General features: G+C 36.9%; 1 protein-coding gene across 10 annotated transcripts in view; it reads right to left on the reverse strand.

The window, feature by feature from the left end:
• Positions 1-22,259, reverse strand: part of LOC107224281 — a 305,837-nt gene that overhangs the window by 64,398 nt on the left and 219,180 nt on the right. For all 10 annotated transcript variants that reach the window (XM_046745085.1, XM_046745083.1, XM_046745084.1 and 7 more), the window contains 4 exons: positions 17,153-17,288; positions 12,712-13,667; positions 4,748-4,842; positions 4,030-4,148 (listed from right to left, as the gene is read on the reverse strand). In XM_046745085.1, the coding sequence (XP_046601041.1) occupies positions 4,030-4,148; positions 4,748-4,842; positions 12,712-13,667; positions 17,153-17,225 (1,243 nt within the window). In that variant the 5' untranslated portion in view covers positions 17,226-17,288. The remainder of the gene's footprint in view (positions 1-4,029; positions 4,149-4,747; positions 4,843-12,711; positions 13,668-17,152; positions 17,289-22,259) is intronic.

Genomic DNA, 22,259 nt, shown 5'->3' on the forward strand with positions numbered 1-22,259 from the left:
GCTCACTTATAACCGCAAGAAAATATACCAAAGGCATTTCTTACTCGCTTACGTTCTAATGAAACTTTGTTAAGTCCCTTATACGTGTCGACTGCCCGTCGACGTGAGGTTTTCTCAATTACACTGGTCAACGGTGGTTTTGTTCCCTTTGATATTTGACTGGTCTTGGTAAGATTTGATGTCAACGACCCCAGGAGTAAGCTTAGTTTTTCGAAATTGCCTCCAGTTATTTATTTTGTCGAAATTTTCATACGTGACTCAAAAATCCAATATTGGGATGAAAAATTCGATATCTTTTTCAATATCTGAAGTTTAGGAAAAAATAAAAAAAATATGTCACACACCTTAACGGAGAGAAAGGATTTTTTTATTATTTTTTTTTTCCCCGAATTTTGGTGTTTGAAAACGCAGAATTTACGAATAAAATCATGATTATTTTATAAACCATCCCTGTTCCTTACAAGATCAAAACAAATGACATAAAAACTAGAGCCAATCCAATATCATCATGATTTATCAAACACGAAAATTAAGGGAAAAAATCAGGGCATCAAAAGAAAAAAACTTCTTCTCTTTGTTGATTTGTGTTATCATTGCAACGATCTGACGGAAATGGTTGACGTTTTTCTCAATAACAATGCTTGTCGTTATTATTAATTGATTCTAGTAATACAAAGCTGGGAGTGAATCTCGGTCTACATACTTTTGGATGAAACACATCCCGATAATATTATATGATGAGTTGCGAGGTATAAATTCAAAAAAATTGACCAACTTTTCTTTACCTTAACCCATTAGGGAATAACTCACGCGAAAAGTACCCGGTTTTCGACCAGTATCATTCTGTGATATATTGTATTACATCGGGGAACATTGTAACCCATTCGATCTTTTGTACACTATAGTGTACAATCTTGATTTTCGTTTTTCACGATTTTCTCGAGATGTACTGCAGATTAAATGATTGCCGAATACATGAAATACGGGAAAAAGTTTTTGACAAATTGACAGCCGCTATTTGTTTTATAGAATTATTCTCATATTGCGAGAAAAATGCAAATTTTGAATTTGAGACATGTCCAAAATATCTCAAAAACGTTCAGAAAGTGTTTCTTTACTCGAATAAAGATAATTTGAGTCACTATTTTTATTTTAAAGTGAACAGGTCAAACTTGTATTCTTTCACGCACTAATTCGGCCATTCCAGGGGTAAGAAACACCCTTAAAATTTTTCCCCAAACACAAGGAATGCAACTCCGAAAGGTCAAAATACTGAGCAAACTATTCTCTATTAATAATACGTTTTCCTTTATTATTTCATTCTTATAGAAATGTTACGATAGAAATTACGACGTAATTACACCTATGGTATTGTCTATGGTATATTAATTCGACAAGATTTCTCCAGTAAGTTGTACGAGTTTCTTGAGTAGCTTAAGGCTTGATTTTTCCAAAATGAAGAGTAAGTCAAGTTCTCCGTTGAGTACTGGCAAGCTTTGTTGAATTTTTATTTAACTGCACGCGTATAACAATCAATTAGTTTTCAAAGTAGATCATTTATCTTGCATCATCTATGACAGTATTGGGTATAATCTATTTTCTATACCGTTGCGTCGATAATAATTCTAGAATATATGTTACTTATTAATCTAATTTGCGCTATTATTTTCTGTCCTCTTAATCGAGCATTCATAATATTGTCTATTAATGGCGAACAATGTTAATTACAGTACTAATAATAACCTTTTCGGTGACCTACAATTCTATAATCGGATAGTTAGTGCCCATCATTATGGGTGTGCAGCCGTCCGGAGATGATCAATAGAAATAATTACGTCAAGCAAAAAATACAAAGTTATTTTTGAGAAATTATACAATGCGGATTTGTGAAAATAAGCTTTAAGGGTGGTTCTTAGCGCTTAAAGGACAAATAAGCGGGTGAGGAAATACTTGTTTGATGTTGTCCAATGCTCTACGGAACATCACAGGACAAAGAAAATCGATGAGGTACACTTCGAGTACTTTAATTTCATTGTCAGACAAGATGAAATTGTCACGTATTCTCACAATATTCGAACGAATCTATGCGTCCGAACAGAGGAACTTGAATGTCTTCTTTTTAATATCACTGTATGTGGCTTAATGCAGTGTATTGTCCAAAATAAGGACGAACCACTTCTTTACGGATGAATAGCCGCAAAGGGCTTCAGGAGAGACTTAAAAACAGCCGGAAAAAAGTTGTCCAATTCAATTGTGCTCCTACAATAATATCAAATAATATCCAATCGTTCTTTGGGCACGAAATCTGAGATAACGGAATTGTAAAACATTTTTTTCTTTCTATTAAGGTATGGAGGAAAGGGGGAGGGGGGGGGGAGTGGTTACCGCTGGACGGTCTAAAATTATACCTATTTTTTAGGTTATTTAGGTTTTTTTTTTTTACCGAAAATGAAAACACTCGGCGCAATATGAGTTTGAGGGCCTTTTTATTTATACTTACAAGAACAATTCAGAATTTTTTCATTGAAATTATTAACAAAATGTAACAGTATCGCGCAGATAAGTAGCGAACGACCACAATTTCAATCCGGTGGCGTAGATTCCTCGATCAATTTGATACGGTCGACTTCAAATTTTGACACAATCTGTAAAGTTTATTTATCGATTTCAGCTTGCGACTAGATTTTTGTACTTGAATTCCATAATTTTCTTTGTACAAATTTTTTTAACAATATTTTCGTCCAAGAATGAAATTTTTTGTTTATAATGATATATATTGTATTTTTTTTATTTTTATTTGTAACATTTGAGCCATAAGCTCTAACCCGAAAAGGTGAATGAAATCCAAAAAGAAATTTCTATCCGTTATAAGTTAGCCAGTGATGTTACGAGATTCTCCAAGCCCTCAAATTCGGCGTCGTTCGCTACTCATATGCGCCATTTTGTTGTTAATTTCAATGAACAAATTCTGAAATTTCATTGAAAGTATAAATAATAAAGCCCTCAAATTCAAATTACTCTAGGTGTTTTCATTTTCTTTGAATCAACTTCTAAATATACGTACGAAACATATGTACGAAAAATCATCGAATCAGAGTTATTTCAACTAGTATGGTTTTATGATAACGTTCCTATGATCCTATAAGTAGTAGATACGGTATTTAGGAAAATTGTGTTGACCACATTAGAATACATCTTATGTGTCAAGAGTGTCGGATGACTCTCTGTAGACATTTGAAAACATTGATGTGAAACTGAATAACTGAAGTTCTCATATCCAATTAATGACGGGACTAAACTTCGATGTCATCGTCAGATGACCAAGTTGACCAAGAAACTGAAGTGCGATTTGTTCTCAAGGGACTGAAATCCGTTCGGGAAATTCTCTGTCCTTGTAATCGATTTACTGTACAAAATGAAGATACGCGGAAGTTATTATTGAGTGTCGTTCTCTTGCACAACTGTCTCGCGAGACGTGCGAATCACTTTGCCTGTTCGACCCACGAGCTCTTCTGTCCTCTTGTACCCACTTCACTATACGAAAAGTAAAATAGTTTTGTGCGAAGATCAGACGCACTGGATAATTGACCATACGACTTTGAACATGGGCACTCTTACAATCAGCAAGACTGGTTCTATGTCTAGGTGGCTTATTTCGTTTGACAATTGGATAAAGAGATTCGAGAACGAACCTTGCCAAGTGTACAGATCTAGTTGGTTATTCGGAAAGCGTTTAATTCCAACTCCTATGGGACAAAAATTCGTTCGATCAACTTAGGCTGTATGCAACTTTGCAATGGGATTGTAGGAAACTCGTTAAACATTCGAAAGTAAATTCATTCCACGTTGAAATTGGGTTGTGCTTTCTTGGGACTTTGGCAGAGTCCATAGTTATAATTGCCTTTCTCAAAGAATGTAACACATCTCCACAAGTCCATGTTCCCCATCTTGATACTGCAAAATTTGTGCAGCGTGACATACTTTGAGAAATGTGTCGAGGAAGATATTCTCATCAATGTTCGTACTTACCAGTTACAATCAAGTTTATTTTTTTTATCCTAGGTGGATGCGTCGCGACTTGACATTCGTAAAGACCAGAATCCCTGAGCGATGCGTACTGTATTTGCAGCCTCCAGTTACTGGGATACCTGGAATTGAAACTTGTTGTAATCGCAACAGAAGTTTAAACTTCCAAGTCGCTTCTGTCCGCGCAAATTCGCTCAGCAGAATGGATATATGTGGTGGAACTTCGCAGTGCGGTGCTAATCCAGGGCGGATGAAATTGACGATAATTGAATTAAGCCAAGCTTGAATGCTTTGATGACATTCCGTACATTATACAAATAGTGAATTCTCTTACAACTTAGTGTAAAACACATCAACAAAAGCGTTTGCTTTCCGAATGTACAATTGGACAACGTGCAGATACAATTTACGCTAGTTTCTCATGAATCACGTTTGTCTTGACACAAGCAGAGTAATTTTTCAAGTGGTGAACTCCAACGAATTTCGATGGGTTCTGGATACGACAATGTGTACTCATTTCATGAAAAATTTGAATGTCACAGTAGTTCGTATCAACATAGCTTCGTGTGTAATAACACTTTTTCGATAACATGACAAAAAACACGATAGCAAACATTCATTCCATTTTGGATAAGTATCAATTGAGTACTGCACAATAAGCTCAGGAGGAAGGAAATAGTTTTGAAGAAATTACAGCGCCGGAGAAATATGATCACCTTACCGAAAACTGAGGCTGACTCGCTGATCGGCGCTGTAAACCTGCCTGGCGACTGTTAGAAGGTGAATCGAATCCTTGATGTGCTGCACCCAGGTCACCTGTAATCACGTCAATTGGTAAAAAGAAATGAGAGTCACTGGCGCCCAAGATAAAGTGACGATACAGATAACTCGATAATGCACCAGGGGTAATTGCCTTCTGCAATGTGGGCGACTCTCTGATGCGTTGCACTGAAGTGACCATTACAGAGTTTGGTTATTAGATAATGGAGACTGTTAAGCGATATGGTTGCCTAATGGGCACCACAACGCCCTGCAGGGAGACATACGATGTTACCATGAAGCGTTTGCGGTATACAGAACATCGGCCTCTTTCTATGCAGAATTTATATTGATGCACATGAAAAACGATTCGAAATATCATGCAACATGTTTTGGAATGAATTATACTTCAATAAATTACCGTGAATTCCAGCACGTTAAAAACTGAAGGTACTGTATCGATTCATATCCGTTCTGCCGTTTGTTCGAAATTCAGGAAATGCGTAACCAGAAGTAGGAGAAGTTTCAAAAGATTTGTGACACGTCTTTATCGAATTCTTAACGAATCAGCAGACGTTTGTTTAAATATGCCCTGACAATACTCTGTAATTAATGGTATTTTGAAGGATTGTTGAAGAAATCAAAAATTCGACATTCTGCAACCATTGACGACTACTGTAGAACAATTTTTGTGCTTAAATCAGAATTGCAATCTCAGATAGCGTTAGATTGACAACAGGTTGTATTAGATATAAATCAAATAATGTTAGAGTGTCACCGAAAAATATTCTACAAAAGTCCAAGCCGCATATATCTTACGATTCATTCAAATCGCTTGTAATAACCTGCAATCATAGTCAACGAAATGTGATCCACAAAGTTACTAATCCATCTCAAATTTCACAAAGTCAACTCTACTTCTCAAAGGTTTCAAAACTTGGAATCAGCTATGGATTGAACGAGCTGTCACTCGGCTATTAATGCAGGCTTAACCAGCATCCAATTACGAACTGTCAAATTAGCTTTCGACAAAGTTTCTCTCTTCATTAATTATTCATCAAAGTCATGATTTACCCTCATAACCATACGATATTCATAGCCATCTCCAATCGTGATTTACTTCTAGAACGTCTCTCTTCAAGTGACGTCTATAAGTTTGGACCAATTGGGAATCGTAAATTCAATTCAAAATTCGTGATGTACATTTTTAGTGAAAGATAGAAATGAATATTCGTACTTTGCAAATGTACAATTTTTTAATCCTTGTAATTACTTTTTAAACAAACGCAATAATTAAAGGCAGCAGTGAGCTGCATGTTCGTGTTTCCAAAATTGGTAGGGAACGTTCTAATACAAACTACAAATTTCTCATTAGCATAAAATGTGCCAAGATCGCAGTGCACAGAATAAAGTGGATCAGCGACAGTGTCTGAAATGAGAGATTTTTACTACGAAATGCACGTGTGAATTCCTTGATGACAATAAACAGGAACGCCAAGCTTCTTCTGCAAGCTTTTTCATTTTTATGTGTATGAAAATTCGCGCGATTTATATGGAATATGGAAGCACTTGGAAACGTGTCGTTTTCTGCCTCATCTCTCTCATCTTTCTGCTTTATCTCGGAGAGCTCGAAATTTCGCACTCTGGACTATAGCGTGCGTGTCTTGAAGAAAATGTACTGAACAAATGAAAAGGTTGTTAGAAAGTGTATCCCAATTGTTACTCTCTATTTTTCTTGCATCGTTCATTTTCAATGAAATATTATTGGCTTTGGAAATCCGGAACGGATTCATAAAACCAGATGATAAAGGCATTGAGCCATATGAAAATGTTAAAAAACTACGTATCACAATTCGACGTGCTGAGCCATAATTCTGTCTCACACTTTATAATATTATAATTCATACTAGTGCAATGCTACGTCGACGTGAATTCTAAGTATATAATAAGACCTCGAAATATGGGAAACGAAGTTTTAATTACCTTGGTCAATTTGGTTGAGGAATTTCATTCGCTATCGAAAATGAGACTTTTTCACCTTCATGACCTTTGATCATTGATCGGTAGACTACTTCAATCATGTGTACCGACGTATTGAGTTTCTATTGCATTGTGATCTATTTTCATCAAGCTGCCGCAGACAAAGACTATGTAGATATCCTCTTACACTGCAGGCTCAACGTTATTACGCCAAGATACTTCGGGACATTTACTTACATCAGTGGGCGAATAAGAGACATTAGAGTTATTCAGGTAACATACTGCAGTAATTCAATTTCTCATTTCTACACCCTGAAACAAGCTATACTTTTTTCAATTGATTACGGTTTCGTATAATAATATCTTGAATATTCTCATCTCAATTCCGTAATTCGTCTGTTAGTGAGACAAAATATTTCACCGGAACTGGAATAACGGAAGTTTTTGTAACATTGATAAGGGTTCTACAGAATCATTTGCTGAAACGATACGCGAAAATAGAAACGTAACGAAGCAAGTATCTGTTAGAATGGTTCAAAAAACGAACTCAGAAAAGGGAACTGCTTTGTCTGTTACAAAATTATTGATTTATCGTGAATATTTACTGTCGAATCAAGTAAAAGTGTAAGATACGTTGGAAAGCAAGTATGACGGAAAAGTCGGTGCTCTGCATCCAATTGGAAATAATTTATGAAAACTGTTGTGATTTATTCGTATGGAATTACAAGTAATACCACTATACGGATCTTAAATGAACAAACGCAAGGGGGAATGTCTTCAGCGTTGATCATGGTCGAGGGGTGAGTCGATGAAATACGAGAATGTGTGAAAAATCTCGGTGATTGAGTAGCTAGACGTGGGCGAGACATTATTTTGGCTCAAGATATGATGGATCTTTTCAACAGTCCAAGAAAGACTTGAAACTCGAATGGTTCTTGATGCGTGAAGAGGATGTCGAGAACATCGACATTCTATTATCCCGCCCAGACTTTACTATTGCAGTTATAGGTATGAAAAAAAAAAAAAAAAAATATCCGTCTGAACAATAAAATGTTGAGATGAAATCAATAGAGACATATGAAACCAACAACTAAATTTGCAAATGCAAAATGAAAATACTTTGATCCCGAAAAGATTCGTCTGCTGTTCCAAATATATGTAAGTACACTTTCTTCACGTGATGTTCAATGTAAGATAGATATGTAAGATAGCTTATAGAACGGTTTTAATAGCCGAATGCTCCAGGTACATTTGATTGGAAATACGCATTTTATGATACGCAGGATGATGTTTTAGGCAATGGATACATGATAAACAAAACTGAAACCAGGTGAAAGCATTTTCACTCGTATCGCTGAATTTCGTGATACTCATGGTCGGAATTTTGTGGCAATGATAGGATTATTGCGACTGGTGCTGACGCGTTACTGTCACGATGAAGCCATGCAGTGAACGGTTTGGTCTACCAGTTTCCCAGAGGGAACGAGTCAAACTTGACCATTTCGTCCTTCAGCAAACATTGAACGGGATATAAAAGAGGCGGTGTTGTGTTTGGAAGGCTGGCAGCAGTTAGGTAAGATATTATTGGTTTCCGATAATCGAACGAGGAGGACACGACGCGACGCCCCGAAAAGGATGTTATCAAGGACCTCTAACAAAAAATGAAGTAACCTCCAAGGTACCTAAAACCATAAAATGAAAAATAAATGCCAAAAATTATATATTAGTAATCGCTCCACCAGGTCTTGCGATGGTCGATTAAATGGCTGATGTAGCATCTCTCCTTGAACCAAATTCTCGTAGGTTTAGACGAAGCTTCAACGTGTAAGTAAAGGTGACTTTACGAACGTGACAATTCGTGGCAGCGGTGGGATGCATATACATGTATTTGAAACGTAGCAAGGAAATTCAAGGTCATGTAGTACTCCTACCTTTACCGACCGAACAAAATCACTCTTTTTCTTCCCATACTAAATGAACAAAGAAACGGAAAGGGTCCAAATTTTGACGGTGCATATTTAATATAGAAAGAAAATGGGTGAGTTCATTCGGTCGGTAAAGGTAGGAATACTACATGACCTTAAGATGAAAGCCACAAATTTTTCATTGGCATAAGATGTGCTAGGATCACGGTACGCAAAACGAACTTTGCATTGGAATACTTCGCATGTCATGTACCATCACTCTTTGTATCAAATTGCCGTGGGTTTCAAACAAATGCTCAACCGATTGACGATAACGACGTGGATCGATCATTTTACCAAAATTCAGCTTTCAGTTTTCCATGCGGTTATAATACCTCACCGAAGATTCAAAAAAATATTCAAACCTCGTTTCAGAGTTATATCGACACAAAACTTTTGAGTTATTGGAGGTAATATATTGATGCGTATATAATTTGTCGTGAATTTGAAGCATCGACAACCGCTATTCTCTTTCTATTCATCTCTTGACGTCCATTGATATGAGATTACGTTTGATCGATTTACACGTGAGCTTCTAATAGAAGCAGATTTGCCTTTGAAAATTCCCGACAGAAAATTTTATAGCGAATTCAGCCTGTATGGCTGTTGCCTTGTATTTCAGGATTGTTTGCCAGTCAATCGCGGTACTACGAAGTAAAGTATGGTGAGTGGAAATGATTTTTTTAAATTGAAATATTGCATCTTCACGATTACGTGACGATAAGCACTAAAACTCTTCAATTCCGACGCCGAAACCAATCATACGGACTAACGATAAGCCGTCATCTGTTTCAATAAAATTCCATTTTTGCTGAAACTCCGAGCGGTTTCATGGAATTAAAACGAGTTTCATTTTATATGCATACTCCACTGGTCATCGGACAGTATGAGTGATTTCTATGTATTGCATATTCTCCGGTTACACGGTTACAAGAATGGACCATAGCCATGATGCATCTGTGATTTTCTACACGCAATTCAAATTTCAATCAAATTGAGCGATATATACTGGAGGATAAACTTCCGATAAGAATTTATATCACGTTCTAGTTATCGAGGTGAGGTTTAAGTCAAACAGTGTACGGGATGGTGAAGATACGTCGAAATGTTTACCATTTCCGTAAACATTATAATTTCCCGTATACAACTAGATACATATTTATTTATGTATATTTACGCGCGCGAGTTTGCGTGGGTACGTATATATATATATATACTTGTATAAATATGTGCATACAAATGTGTGGAGAGGCAGGATGCCGTGTCGGAAACTGTAACTATACATTGGTTAGTCGTTTCAAGGATTAAAATACTCGTGCAGAAAAATTGGTTGTATTGTTAGCTGGTGAGTGAGTTCAACTATTACTCAAGTGTTCACATCTGAAAGATACGATAAGATTAATAAAACCAGAAGATTTCACCAACATATATAGATACAAGTTCATCGACCATCCGAATTTCTGACCTTATGATTAATTGCACATGAAGAAGATTTTGAGCTTCCTTTTTACTCGATTGAGATACTTAAGACTGTCAGTTAAACTCACAATCGGCTGAAAATTTTCATATCAACGAGGTAAGTACCGTATTAATATTCAGACCCACCTATTTGATTTTATCAGAGATTTTAATCGGCACTGCAATACCGAAATTATACTCTTCGGAATTACCAGTGATCAGGGGTGAGAATTTTATGGTATCTTCAAGCGAGGCTAAGGCTAGCAGTCAAAATTAACAGCGAAACGTTCTATGTTCATTCGAATAAAGTAGTGACGTACGAAAATCTAAATTTTGTGAAATATTTTGAACCTCCAACACTTTTATAGAATTATGAAGATAAAACTGAAGTGTATTTTTCTATCTACGAAAAGCTTATACACGCTTCGCTGCTAACTCTGGCATGGGAGGTAGATTCAGCTTCATTATACATATATGAAGGTACCGGAGATGAATTTGCTGCACTCTCAATGACTTTAGTCATCACTTGACACAATGACTCAGCTCATTATCGCACGCGTGGGTAAGATCACGTTGTTTTCAACAGCTGGTGGTTTCGTGTTAATAACAACGAGATTCAGCCATTTCAATGCTGTTCAACAGATTTTCCTTGCTAAGCCTGGTTTCAGTATCGAAATCGATAGACGTATCGAAGATATATATGTTTTCTGCGTCCTATCGTATTCTACGAATATTATTCAAAAACTATGCGGAGTGTTTTCGCGTACACGCCGAAACATGTTGGGTTGCCTACCACTGAGGGGAACAAATATCGGTAAAATAGACTTGCGAGTCATAATCACTTTAGTCAAGTCAAATCGTATAATCACTTTAACGTGACTCTGGAACACGATCACTGACCACTTCAACATACGTTATAAACATCGAAACAACTACTTACCCAAAACCACACAATTTGACAATACGGGCAGTTTCAGCTCACTCGCAAAGACTTTGAACCCACTACTTACCGATAACTTGGTAGGTCTTCATTACCAATATTTGTTCCCCTCAGTGATAGACAACCGAACATACTGCGGTGTTTACTCGGAAACACCCTGTACGAATATGTACCACGTATACACACAACTTGTTTATGTAACGTGAAGTATACTGTGAATGTGCCACGTGTTATTATATTATGAAACCGCAGCAACGTTGCAACGTGGTAAAGAAGTGGAGTCTTTCTAAGAAGTTGAAAAAGTTTTTCAGACAGTTGATGTAACATCCTAAATAGGTAATTTAGACGTTACTACGACATTCTCGACAAATTTTTTAGCATGTCAGGTTCTTTGGTAGAAATGTTACATAGCTAATATAGTTAATACAGGATAAGTCTGCCAATATTTTCACATTTCGCCAAAATCTGCCTGCATTTTGACAACTAAGTTTATACTTTTGCGAGATGCTTCTTAAACTGCGTGAAAACAGACGAATTTCAGTAAAATATACCGTGAATTGCGTCAATGTAAGTGGATCAATCCGATGTTAAATTAACCATATAAAATTTTCTCGAATTAATACGATAATTAGGATTCGTAAGGTTACAGCTATGGAAATATATGATTTTGAGTACTTTTTAAAGAACAGTTGTTACATCTTGATTATATTAATTGCGTCATATTTAGTGGTGAAAGTTACATTCCCAATATGATCTCATTCATCAATTACAGTATTTCTCAAGGAGGTGACCAGTTGGCGATTACGGTAAATTTTACAAATTACCATAGAATGATTGCAACAGATTGGGTATTTCAAATAAATGCTACTCAATGCGACAAATATTACATTAGTTAGGTATAAAAAATGTGCGATAAATTCATTAGGAACTCGAATCGTGAAAATCAAGTAAAAACTTCGCTCCTATCGAACTGAATAGTCCACGAACCTATCGCATCACGCAAAAATAGCATTGCACATAGACGATAAGATACACTGATTCAAACACATTTGGATCAAATAAAAATCAATTACTGCTATCCACAAGAAAGAATTCGTCTGCAAGTATGCTCGTAGACGGATAAAAAATATCTATGGCCGCGTATAAATCATTGATTGGTAATAGCAATGATGGCTCTCTGACCACATTTAAGATATCTATGTCTGAGGCGGCAAAAGCCTATTATAGACGAGGTCATAAGTGTAATAGATTTTTCGACAACGAATAGCTTTCCGTGATGTCCGTTATTGTCATTATCATTATTATCATTACACATGCTATGGACGGAAAAAATTATCATGAGAATGTAGACGGTACATTCAAGACATCTACATTACAGCACTTTGTATCGTTATTGTTATGCTGTTTTATGAAAGCACCTTGTATTCGTAAAAATACTGTACGTGATGGAGGGAAATGGGAGTCATTTTTGCATTCGTCATACTCGAAAAACTTGGTATTTACCAGAAAAATCCCGTGAAGCTGAAATAAAATATTTTTTTCGCAGACCTGTATAATTTGAATAGTAGTTAAAAAGAATCTCACCGTTTTGTCGTGCAGCATGCCAATTTTACAGTCGAGAAGCACCGTTGAGCCGATTCTGGCAGTGATATTTGTGTCCCCAGGTCCGTCCTCGAAATACGGTCCATATTTTCCCATGGCACTGGCCATCCACGGTATGGTTGGAAAAGTAAACTTTCGTGGATTAGCGTGAGTGCTGAGATCATGAAAATTGTCAGAGTCAATGACGGCCTCAGTAGTCATCGAGGACTTAATTTCGTAGAATGCCTTCGCAGACTTTGGGATGATCTGGTTCTTCTGCTGCCCCGAATGGTCACCGCTCTTTCCCTTGGGATTAATCCCCTCAAAAACTATCTTCGAGTAGGACCCTTTGGACCCCGAAGTCCGTCCGATCTCCTCGGAATCCGCGAGTGGTTTTTTAATCTCCGTACCGAAATCGGAGACACTTTTGCGTTCGCCACCTGCGGGATTTCTTTCATTCGTGCCCCTGGATCCCGGGATTTGAAAGGATATCGCCCTCACGTTTTCGGGCAGCAGAACTGTATCGAGACTTGGAGACGCAGTCCATTCTGTGTTAACCTCCAAGACGGAGAAGGAAACACCGGAGTTGTTTGCTGGTTCGGAAAATCCTCGATTCTCCGAGTCTAAGTCGCTCGGATCACCGGCAAGAATTTCATTCTGCTGATCCCGCGACAGTCCGGAATATTCCTGGTGGTCAAAATCGCGCGTGATCAAGTCCAGAGAAAGTTTAGTCGCCCCTGCATCCGTCGCTGAATTATCTATCACGGAATCAGTGCCGGGGGACAACGTTGAAAGGATGAATTCGTCGCTCATCGACTTTTCCGAGCTCGAATCCTGTACCTTGAAATATTCCTCAAAGTCAGTTTCGATGGTTGAGAAGCCGGTCGGCCCGTATTTTTCATCCGTTTTCTCGTTCGTTGAGTGACCGATGTCCCCAGGGACCTCACCAGTTCCCAACTCTGAAGCAAAAATGAAAGACCTGGTAAACAACTATCATTCCAGCCTTAGGAAGAATCCTTACAACGTTTTTCGATCGATGGCAGACTATTCTTTGGATTGATGTTCCACTTACGAAAGATCGTCTGTCAATTTCAAGAAGGTAACGAGTTATGGTGACGTGCGGAAAAGAGAGAGACAAGAAACACACAAAAGCAAACCCATACTTGCTTCGGCAAGAATCTCGCTAAAGATAAAAAAGAAAGATGCGATATCACAGTTAGTGAAATAATTGAACACGTTTTTTTTACACGTTCGACATTATCATACTCAGAACAAGAAACTCACTGACATTGATTCATAATAGATTCGAACCAAGCACCTTAATCCTTGATTAACTTGAAAAAACTTCATCCAACTCATAGAAATGGCTCATTACTCATTAATTGGGACTTTTTTAGGCACTGTTTGAAATAAATTCGTAAGACCGGTAAAAGTGTCTTCTATTTGAATTCACGTTATGCTCTATGAAGAAATAAATTCTTATCAAGCTTAGAGAGTCTAGGAAGTTTGACATTGATTTATCTAACACTGTACAACTGATGTTTCACTCTACGTATTCGAGCTTTGGACAAAATATAATAGGGACTTAACCACGTCGTGGATTTTGTGACGAGTTCGTTTATGAGCTTAAGCATTTATAAGCTCACTTCCGTTGACATCGGCTTAAGTAGCTTAAGTGGCTCCCATTTTACTCCCTCAATTCTCTGCTTGCGGTAAACCAAGCATTTATTCAAATTCCGTTGTGAGAAATTGCACACGTCGACCATTACCCCTTTCGGTTGAAAGCCATTATCAGTACGTCACGAAATAAAAAGCCGCCGTGAACCACAATATTATATTTGTTTATAACCGGTTGTGAACGACTGATAAAATCCGCATGTTCTATCATCTATGTCAGTACGATGTACAGGGTGTTTCCGAGTAAATGCCGCAGTATTTAGGCTGCCTACCACTAAGGGGAATGAATACCGGTAACACAGACTTACCGAGTTACCGGTAATTGGAACGTTTAAAGTCCTTACGAGAAATACAGACAGAATATCGGTAATACACACCTACCGAGTTATCGGCAGTTGGCAAATTTAAAGTCATCACGAGTGAGCTGAAACGGCCCGTGTTGCCAAATTGTGTGGATTTCGCCAAGCAGTTGATCCGTTGTTTTCAATTTATACCGAAGCGTTCGGTGACCGCGTTCCAGAGTCACGTTAAAGTGATTATCCGACTTGACTTGACTAAAGTGATTATGACTCGGTAGACCTGTTTTACCGATATTTGTTTCCCTCAGTGGTAGGCAACCCAACATCTTTCTGCGCTTACTCGGAAGACCCTGTATGTATAATTGTAAGGCTGCAGTTACAGGTAAGGAATTGATAATTGCAGTCCGAAGGGGCACACCCAACTTTTTGCCATTCCTGACAATTTATAGTACCAAAAACATGGCTCAACAAATTGAGTAGAATCTTGAAAGTATTTTATGTAAAGTCTGTCGCTAAACCTTACCTAAGAAAATGAAAGTGTGATTTTCACCACCCACCCATTGAACCATAATTCTGTTTTTCTTACAGAAAATTCGTGATACATGTGTACACGAGAAAAAAATTACAAATAAGTTGACATTCAAAAGCAAGGACAACCTTGTCCCAGCAAGCCGCACACACTTAGAATTTACGATGCTTTTGTTGAGTTCATCAGGTGGCATAATTCATGAGCTCGTGTGCTGCTCACGGGCTTAGTTCCCTTCCTGAAGGCAATATTCCTGCCTCATATCCTCAAGAAGGTAGTTTTCAGGTCGGGATAAAATGTTTGCTCATTGTGTTTATTGGCTTAGATTTTGGGAAACTGGGAGCTCGTTTAGTTAATGAAGGATTAAGCCTGCCCTAGCGAAAGACTAAGCCGTTTATACGGGGCAATAGGTAGCCGTCGTCGATTGCGCCGCGGGTAAGGATCTGGACCAATATCACCGCGAGAAGACCGAATTGACTTTCGTCGCCGAGACATATATTAGAACCAGAGTCACGCGACGCGAGACTGGACTGAAGGAAACGAGAAGAAACAGAAACCGTGGAACAAAATTACTCGGCAAAGTAGAAGAGAAAAAAGTGTTCCGAGTATTTTGAATCACATTCGACTAGCTTCGGTGATAAAACCACAAATGAAAGTGAATTGGTAAATTGCCCGTCGCTAGCAGGTGGCCTCTTTTCACCACAGGCAAAATCATAAACTTGAGGAAATGTTCTCTTAAGGGCAAAAGGGAGACCATTTCCCTCGAGGTTGTGCCTAACGATTACCGAATGGTTTGGCTATTGACCAAGTTTTGCAAGTTTGTTGATTTCGAAAGTTTCAACAGTAGTTTGTTAGCATCAATTTTATAAACAATCTTCTAGGGTCCGTCTGTCTCTATGTTTCATTCTGTGCACTAAGAAATTTCAATAATTCCAGATAATTAACCTAACCTAACCTAACTTAACTTTAGGATTGCCAAATGGTTTGGCCATTCACCAAGTTTTGCAAGTTCATTGATATCGAAAGTTGCAATGGCAGTTTGTTAGTATCATTTTTATAAACAATCTTTCAGGGTCCGTTTGTGTCTCTGTGTTTCGCTTTGTGCATAAGGAAGTCTCAAGGAGAAACCTGACACCTCAATGATTCCGAATGATTAAATCAGGAAGTTGTCGCAAGATCTTTTGGCAGAAGTTTTAGTGTTTTAAGTTATTAGGCATAAAGTCTCTCGAGAGTTTCAATTAGATACTAATAAGAGTAACTATCCAAGAAGATGAAAGCAGTTGTTTTAAAGAATTTTTATTGAACGAATTAGTAATCAAGTGCATCGATGTTTTTTTGCAACTCTTTGAAAATTACAACATAATTTTTCAATTACAGATAACAAAACCTATTTGGCTTTTCAGAGAAATGCTGAAAAGCTATTTGGTCATAGATGATCATAATCACATCCTAAACATAATTGTTATTTGAAAGATCAATTTTATCGACCGAGAATTTATCGTCTGCTGTCGGTAAAGGATTTTGAAAAAAAAAAACCGTGAACTGATCGTTCGAAAAGTAAAGTATTTCTCTTAAAGATTAACCACGAAGAAAATGACGTACAGATAATGGAAATGAAAAAAAAAAATCATTCATAGAACAAATAGCGATGAATAACTCAGTCTTCCTACAAGGACTCCTTCTTTTCATTGTACATTTTTCATTGTTCTAAACAAGTTTTTTCGCATCTGTACTATTTAAAAAAGAGAGCCGTCGTCTTGTGAGTAATTTATTGCAAGCTACGTCTCAACTCAGCGGTGGAATCTTTTTATTTTGAATAAATAATCGTTCTCTTACTTCCATTAAAGAAAGATCCCAGGCCGTTAAAAAAATCCGAGAAATAAAAAGAGGGTATAAAAGAAAGAAACGGCTCGGAAATGAATATTTTAATTAAAGGTATTACCTGACGCGACCATCGTCATAGCGGTCAAAATGACGAAAACGTCTAAGACTCGAAGAGCTGTGCTTGGCCACATCTCCGCGCCTTAACGTTCCGCGCTCAGCCCTCAGGAGGTCCTTCTGTCCCGTTCATCTTGACCCTGAAACAATAAACTTTTATTACTTAAGGATCAACGACTACTACGAGTGTTTCCCGAAGTTGGAGTTCATTAAGGGGGCAGATCGATTTTTGGTTTTTTTGCATTTTTGTACACTTTCATCCCTCCTCTGAATGGGTACGTGCCGATTTGGGTACTAAAAAAGTTTTTGGGGGTCGAAAACTTTTCATTTGTACGACTTTAAACCCATTTTTCTTCACTTTTGATTTGTCAAACTTTTCTAATAATTTCTTGAAATTTCTGTAACTGCCCCCACAATGTTGTGTTTTTTTTTTTTTCGTCTTTTTTGACATATTAAAATAACATCCTTTCAACAAATGACGGTGCTATCCTTTGTTTTTATTCAATTCTCATTAATTTATGTACCAATAATCATTTTGCCACCTGATTTCGCCATTTCACTGATGATTTTCCGTGAAGTAACGAACCTGGCCTGAATGGACCAGGTTTTGCAGAAATCGGTACTAAATTCGACACACATTTTGTACGATGGGAGCTAGCGGGGCTTGTCGTTTCACTCAAGGACAGATAAATATTGTGCCTCGGTATGTTATTCTATGGAAATATCGACACGACTTGAAAACATTTCTGTTAAAACCTTCTACTGGCTAAGTACATTTCTATGTTTCAACTTTATTGTTTTGCATCCACGATGAACTATTTTTGAAAACGACCGAGCTCGGATAACGAAGTTAACTGAATTGAGTCGCCTTGCTACAGGTTATGATGCAGTGGTTTAATTTATCGTAACTGCAACTGTCTGTCAAGAAAGTTTGACTTTGCATTCGAATAACTTTTATCCGAAAGTAATAACGAACAACAAACTACAAATGTAGAAGAATTGACAAGTAAAGAAAATTAATATTTCTCGTACTTCTTCTATTTTCGAATGGTCTTTCTGGTATCAAACCCCAAACGTACGTAATCTCTCATCATGATTTCATTATACTGTCCCTGATAACCTTAATAACGATAAAGTCCGTCACATTTTGGAAAAAACGTTATCCTTTTTTACAAACAAACTTTATAAGTTATAAATAAAGGTTTTGATTATTATTTGATGCATAGAATGAAAATTTTGCGATACCAATAGAACCTCAGAAAATTATTTTTTTTTCCTTTGTTGACCTGTGTAATTGTTGTAATTCGACGTATGTACATAATCTGATACGAAATCTGTTTTATCCCTTGTGATCCTTTGTCATATTTGCGATCACTTGTAATCTTTGTAATCATTTGTAACCTTCTTACCTTGCAATCTTAAGTGATCTATGCAGTATTTCACGGTAATTTTAGCAATCTTTTTGTAATCTCTGTAATCTTTGACGCATGCATCAATTCTTTGTAATTTCTTTGTAATTTACGTAATCTTAGAAATTATTTCTTAATGCGTGTAATCTCGCTACAACCTTCTGCAGTCTCATTGCAACCGTTGTAATCTCTGTATTAATTTTGTAAGAATTGTAATTTCAATCAGCGCACGCCACTTTCACACGGTGTATAACACCACGGAATACTTTACGAAGTACAGTTCGTCTCAGTATAACGAGATGACAGGTTGAACAGACATTCGCGTTAACTTCCGTCTGGGCAAATTGAATGAGAAGAGACAATCGACAGCAAGATTCAAGTGTTCAAATGTATCTGGAGCAACTCGAGCTTCGTTGAAGCTTTGTTGGAAAGTTCCGTTCGCGCAAAGTGGGAGAGTGGCGAAGCAACATTTCATTAACGCTAGTTAGCCAGCTGGAAGCATCCCCTAATGAATTAAACCGTATCTACGTCGGCTAAAGATATCGGGGGCTGGAACCTGTGGACGTTGGATTGTCCCGCTGGTTGAATGGAAAGTTTTCACGAACCCTGCCCGTGCTGTTCTCGGGTAGTCTATTGTCTTAGGCTTGAACCGAAGGAAGCCGACCGCCTTGGACGAGACTTGGCACCCATATTACAATAAGACCGAACTCTTGCCGGGAACGAATAATCTACGTTTCCTCAGGGTTAATGAGTCGACCGTGCATTAGTCGACGAGAACGTGAAGAAATAATAACACAGGTCTGGAAAAAAATATTTCATTTCAGTTTCATTGGATGTTTTTGGCATATGTTATGTTTTCGAGTCTGATGAATACAAAAATACAAGGCGTAGGCATAAAAAAAGCATAACGGTTGTGAAAAAAACCACCGTTTCATTACAATGAACTAAAAAATATGTCTTATAAAATTAAAATGAAATGTAGGTAGTTAACGTTCCGTGTTGATTTTTTTTTTTTGACCACGAAACCATTTCTTCTTCTTATTTATGTGACTTTGGTATCGCTTTCCGTTGTCTCTTTCCGTTTGTATTTATTCTCGAGTCTCACTCTGATTAATGTTCAATGAAACTAAGAAATCACTTTTGCATAGGATTTTTAGAATCAAGAATAAGATACCAGGTATCGGGTTAAACGGGAGTTTCACTCCAAATGAAACTACAAATGCGAGTTCAAAAAAAAAAACCTAACGTCATGGAATTTTTGGAATATTTTTCCCAAAAAAGAAAGTGTAAACAAGTATAATTGAGGTTAATAAAGTTGAGTCAAGACGAAAAAAACGTTCCTTCGGTATAGAGAAGTGGGAAAAATACATTCGTTTTCCATGGAAAAGCTCAATTATCAACAACGTTTTAGACACAATATTGTTCTACTTTCTTTCGATAAGAAAGCTCTACCGTATATCCGATTTCAAGAAATCACAGTTTATTTCGATCATAATTGAATTATCTACTTTTCTTGATATTAGCTACTTTCTCGTAAATCAGGAAAGGTTCTGAAGTTTTTTCATTCAAACATACTTTTACAATTACGTTAGATCAGTTGCAGACATACCCCCTTTAGTTACAGTAGATTCCAATCCAGACATTTTTCCTCATTCTCAGGATAGAACCGCGCCAAAGCGTAAAAATATTGATAACGTAAACTAATTTTCCCGTCGAGCGTCGACGTCTTTTTACAGTTTCTCATTATAGTTATACAATCTTTTGAAATTCCCTTCGAAGGTGTCTTCCGCCACACTTAATCGATATCTCAATCATATCATCGTATAATTGTTTTATCCTGGAAAAATGTTGTGAAATCAAATCTGAGTTTCTTTGTAAATCTCCAGTTTTTGAGTTTCGTTTCGGTTATTAGAGAGGATATTGCATTGAAGTTTGTTGGTTGAAAATCGATACGATTTATTAATCTCATTATGAGATAGTCGTACAATGAGTAGATATACATCGAATAATCATATTGGTAAGCTAGGAAGATCTTTTTGAATAAAACAAAAATAAAAAAACTGCAACTGTCAAAAAGATGAAGCTTAAAAAAAAAAAAAAAGATGAAATACCGATACTAGATTTATCTTGAAATCTAGTAGATTCGTTCTGCTTTACTCATTAGTTTCTTTAAAGTCGGTAAAACGCTTTATCTTCTCATGCGGACAACGTTGAATATTTAATTTTACAACATTGCACCGAAATGGATTACGATCAGCACATGTCAATGATGAATTAACTACAGAAGCTGAAGAAAACCTATTTCAGTTATATTGTGTAATATACTAAAACAGTATTTTGAATAAAATGAGCTATTGAAAAACCGAGTTAATTTCTAGTCGTTAATCGAAGAGAATCATATTTCTTCGCACATATATGTATATACACTATAAACTATTTGAGCTGCTACTTAATATATTATAGGTATGATTCATGCTAGTCTGAAACAGATTTAATCGTGTCTCGAGTGAAGCTACTCCAATAGATTGGTGCTTACTCACCCATTTTTTTAAATTAATTCAACGGATCATGAGTTTTTACATTTTTTCTTACATAAAAAACAGATATGCACAGTCAAAAATGACTAAAAAAAAAGAGAATTTTTCTCATTTTAAGAAATCTCTAGTTTTTGAGTGATGATCTCGAAAACGGCGAGGTGAAAAAATCTGTGATCTAAAGGATTTTTTATTTAGATGATAAGCGCGAAGATGAATTGGAACATTTATACTAAGTCGTTTTTTTCAACTTGTTTTTGTTTCTTCTTACGCTTTATTCGAAAAGTTAGTTTTTAGCCTCAAACGAAGATTCGTGAAACTGGAAATCGGTAGTAAAATTCTAAAGGATGCCTCATTTGGTTTGAATTTTTTAAACACACTAACCGAAATATTTCGAACACTATACAAATTTGAAAGCTGTTCTTTTTTGGTTTTCCTAGATAGTTAAATTTTCTGTAAACTAGAAGATCGAGACATTATTTGTATCAGCTTAGAACACAGTTGAGATTAAAGTTTACAAGATAATAAGCACTTTCATTCATTTATTCAATGCACTCAACTTTAAACGTTTGTACGAAAAAACAAGATGAAGATTTAGGTATATAGTAGTTTCGACTTTTTCTACAAAAAATTTGATCATCTGCAAAATGAAACAAAAGACGCAATTTCCCAAGTTTTATAGTTCGGAAATATAGAGTATTTCCAAAATTCAAACCGGACGATTTAACTTTCAGAATTCTGCTTCGTTTGAGGCTAAAAACTATGTTTTAAGAGAAAAAATAAAGTTTGCAAAAACTGACCCGTTACATACATATTGATTACGACTTCATCGATTGTATTTCAATATTTCCGCAATAAGTCGATATTTAACGGCGGTGATTGGTAGGACTTTCTTTTCATTGGGACTCGAGTACAAGATACAGCATTCGGTGATCATTAAATTAGCTGCAGTGTAAAAATCCGATTCGTGGCAGTGCAGTGCAGCCAATATAAATCACCACGACGTGCTGAAATAATCTTCCGACGTATGTACGTCTAGTTTCAGCTGCTTGCACTTGTAGGATAAACGGAGATAGGATTAGTCGTGAAATCGCGACGGGCGCAGACGATTCTTGGGACTAGAGGAACACCCGACTGATGTATTCCATTCGAGGGTTTCGAGGGAAAC

This window comes from Neodiprion lecontei, chromosome 7 (genome assembly GCF_021901455.1).
Source record: "Neodiprion lecontei isolate iyNeoLeco1 chromosome 7, iyNeoLeco1.1, whole genome shotgun sequence".
Lineage (NCBI taxonomy): Eukaryota > Metazoa > Arthropoda > Insecta > Hymenoptera > Diprionidae > Neodiprion > Neodiprion lecontei.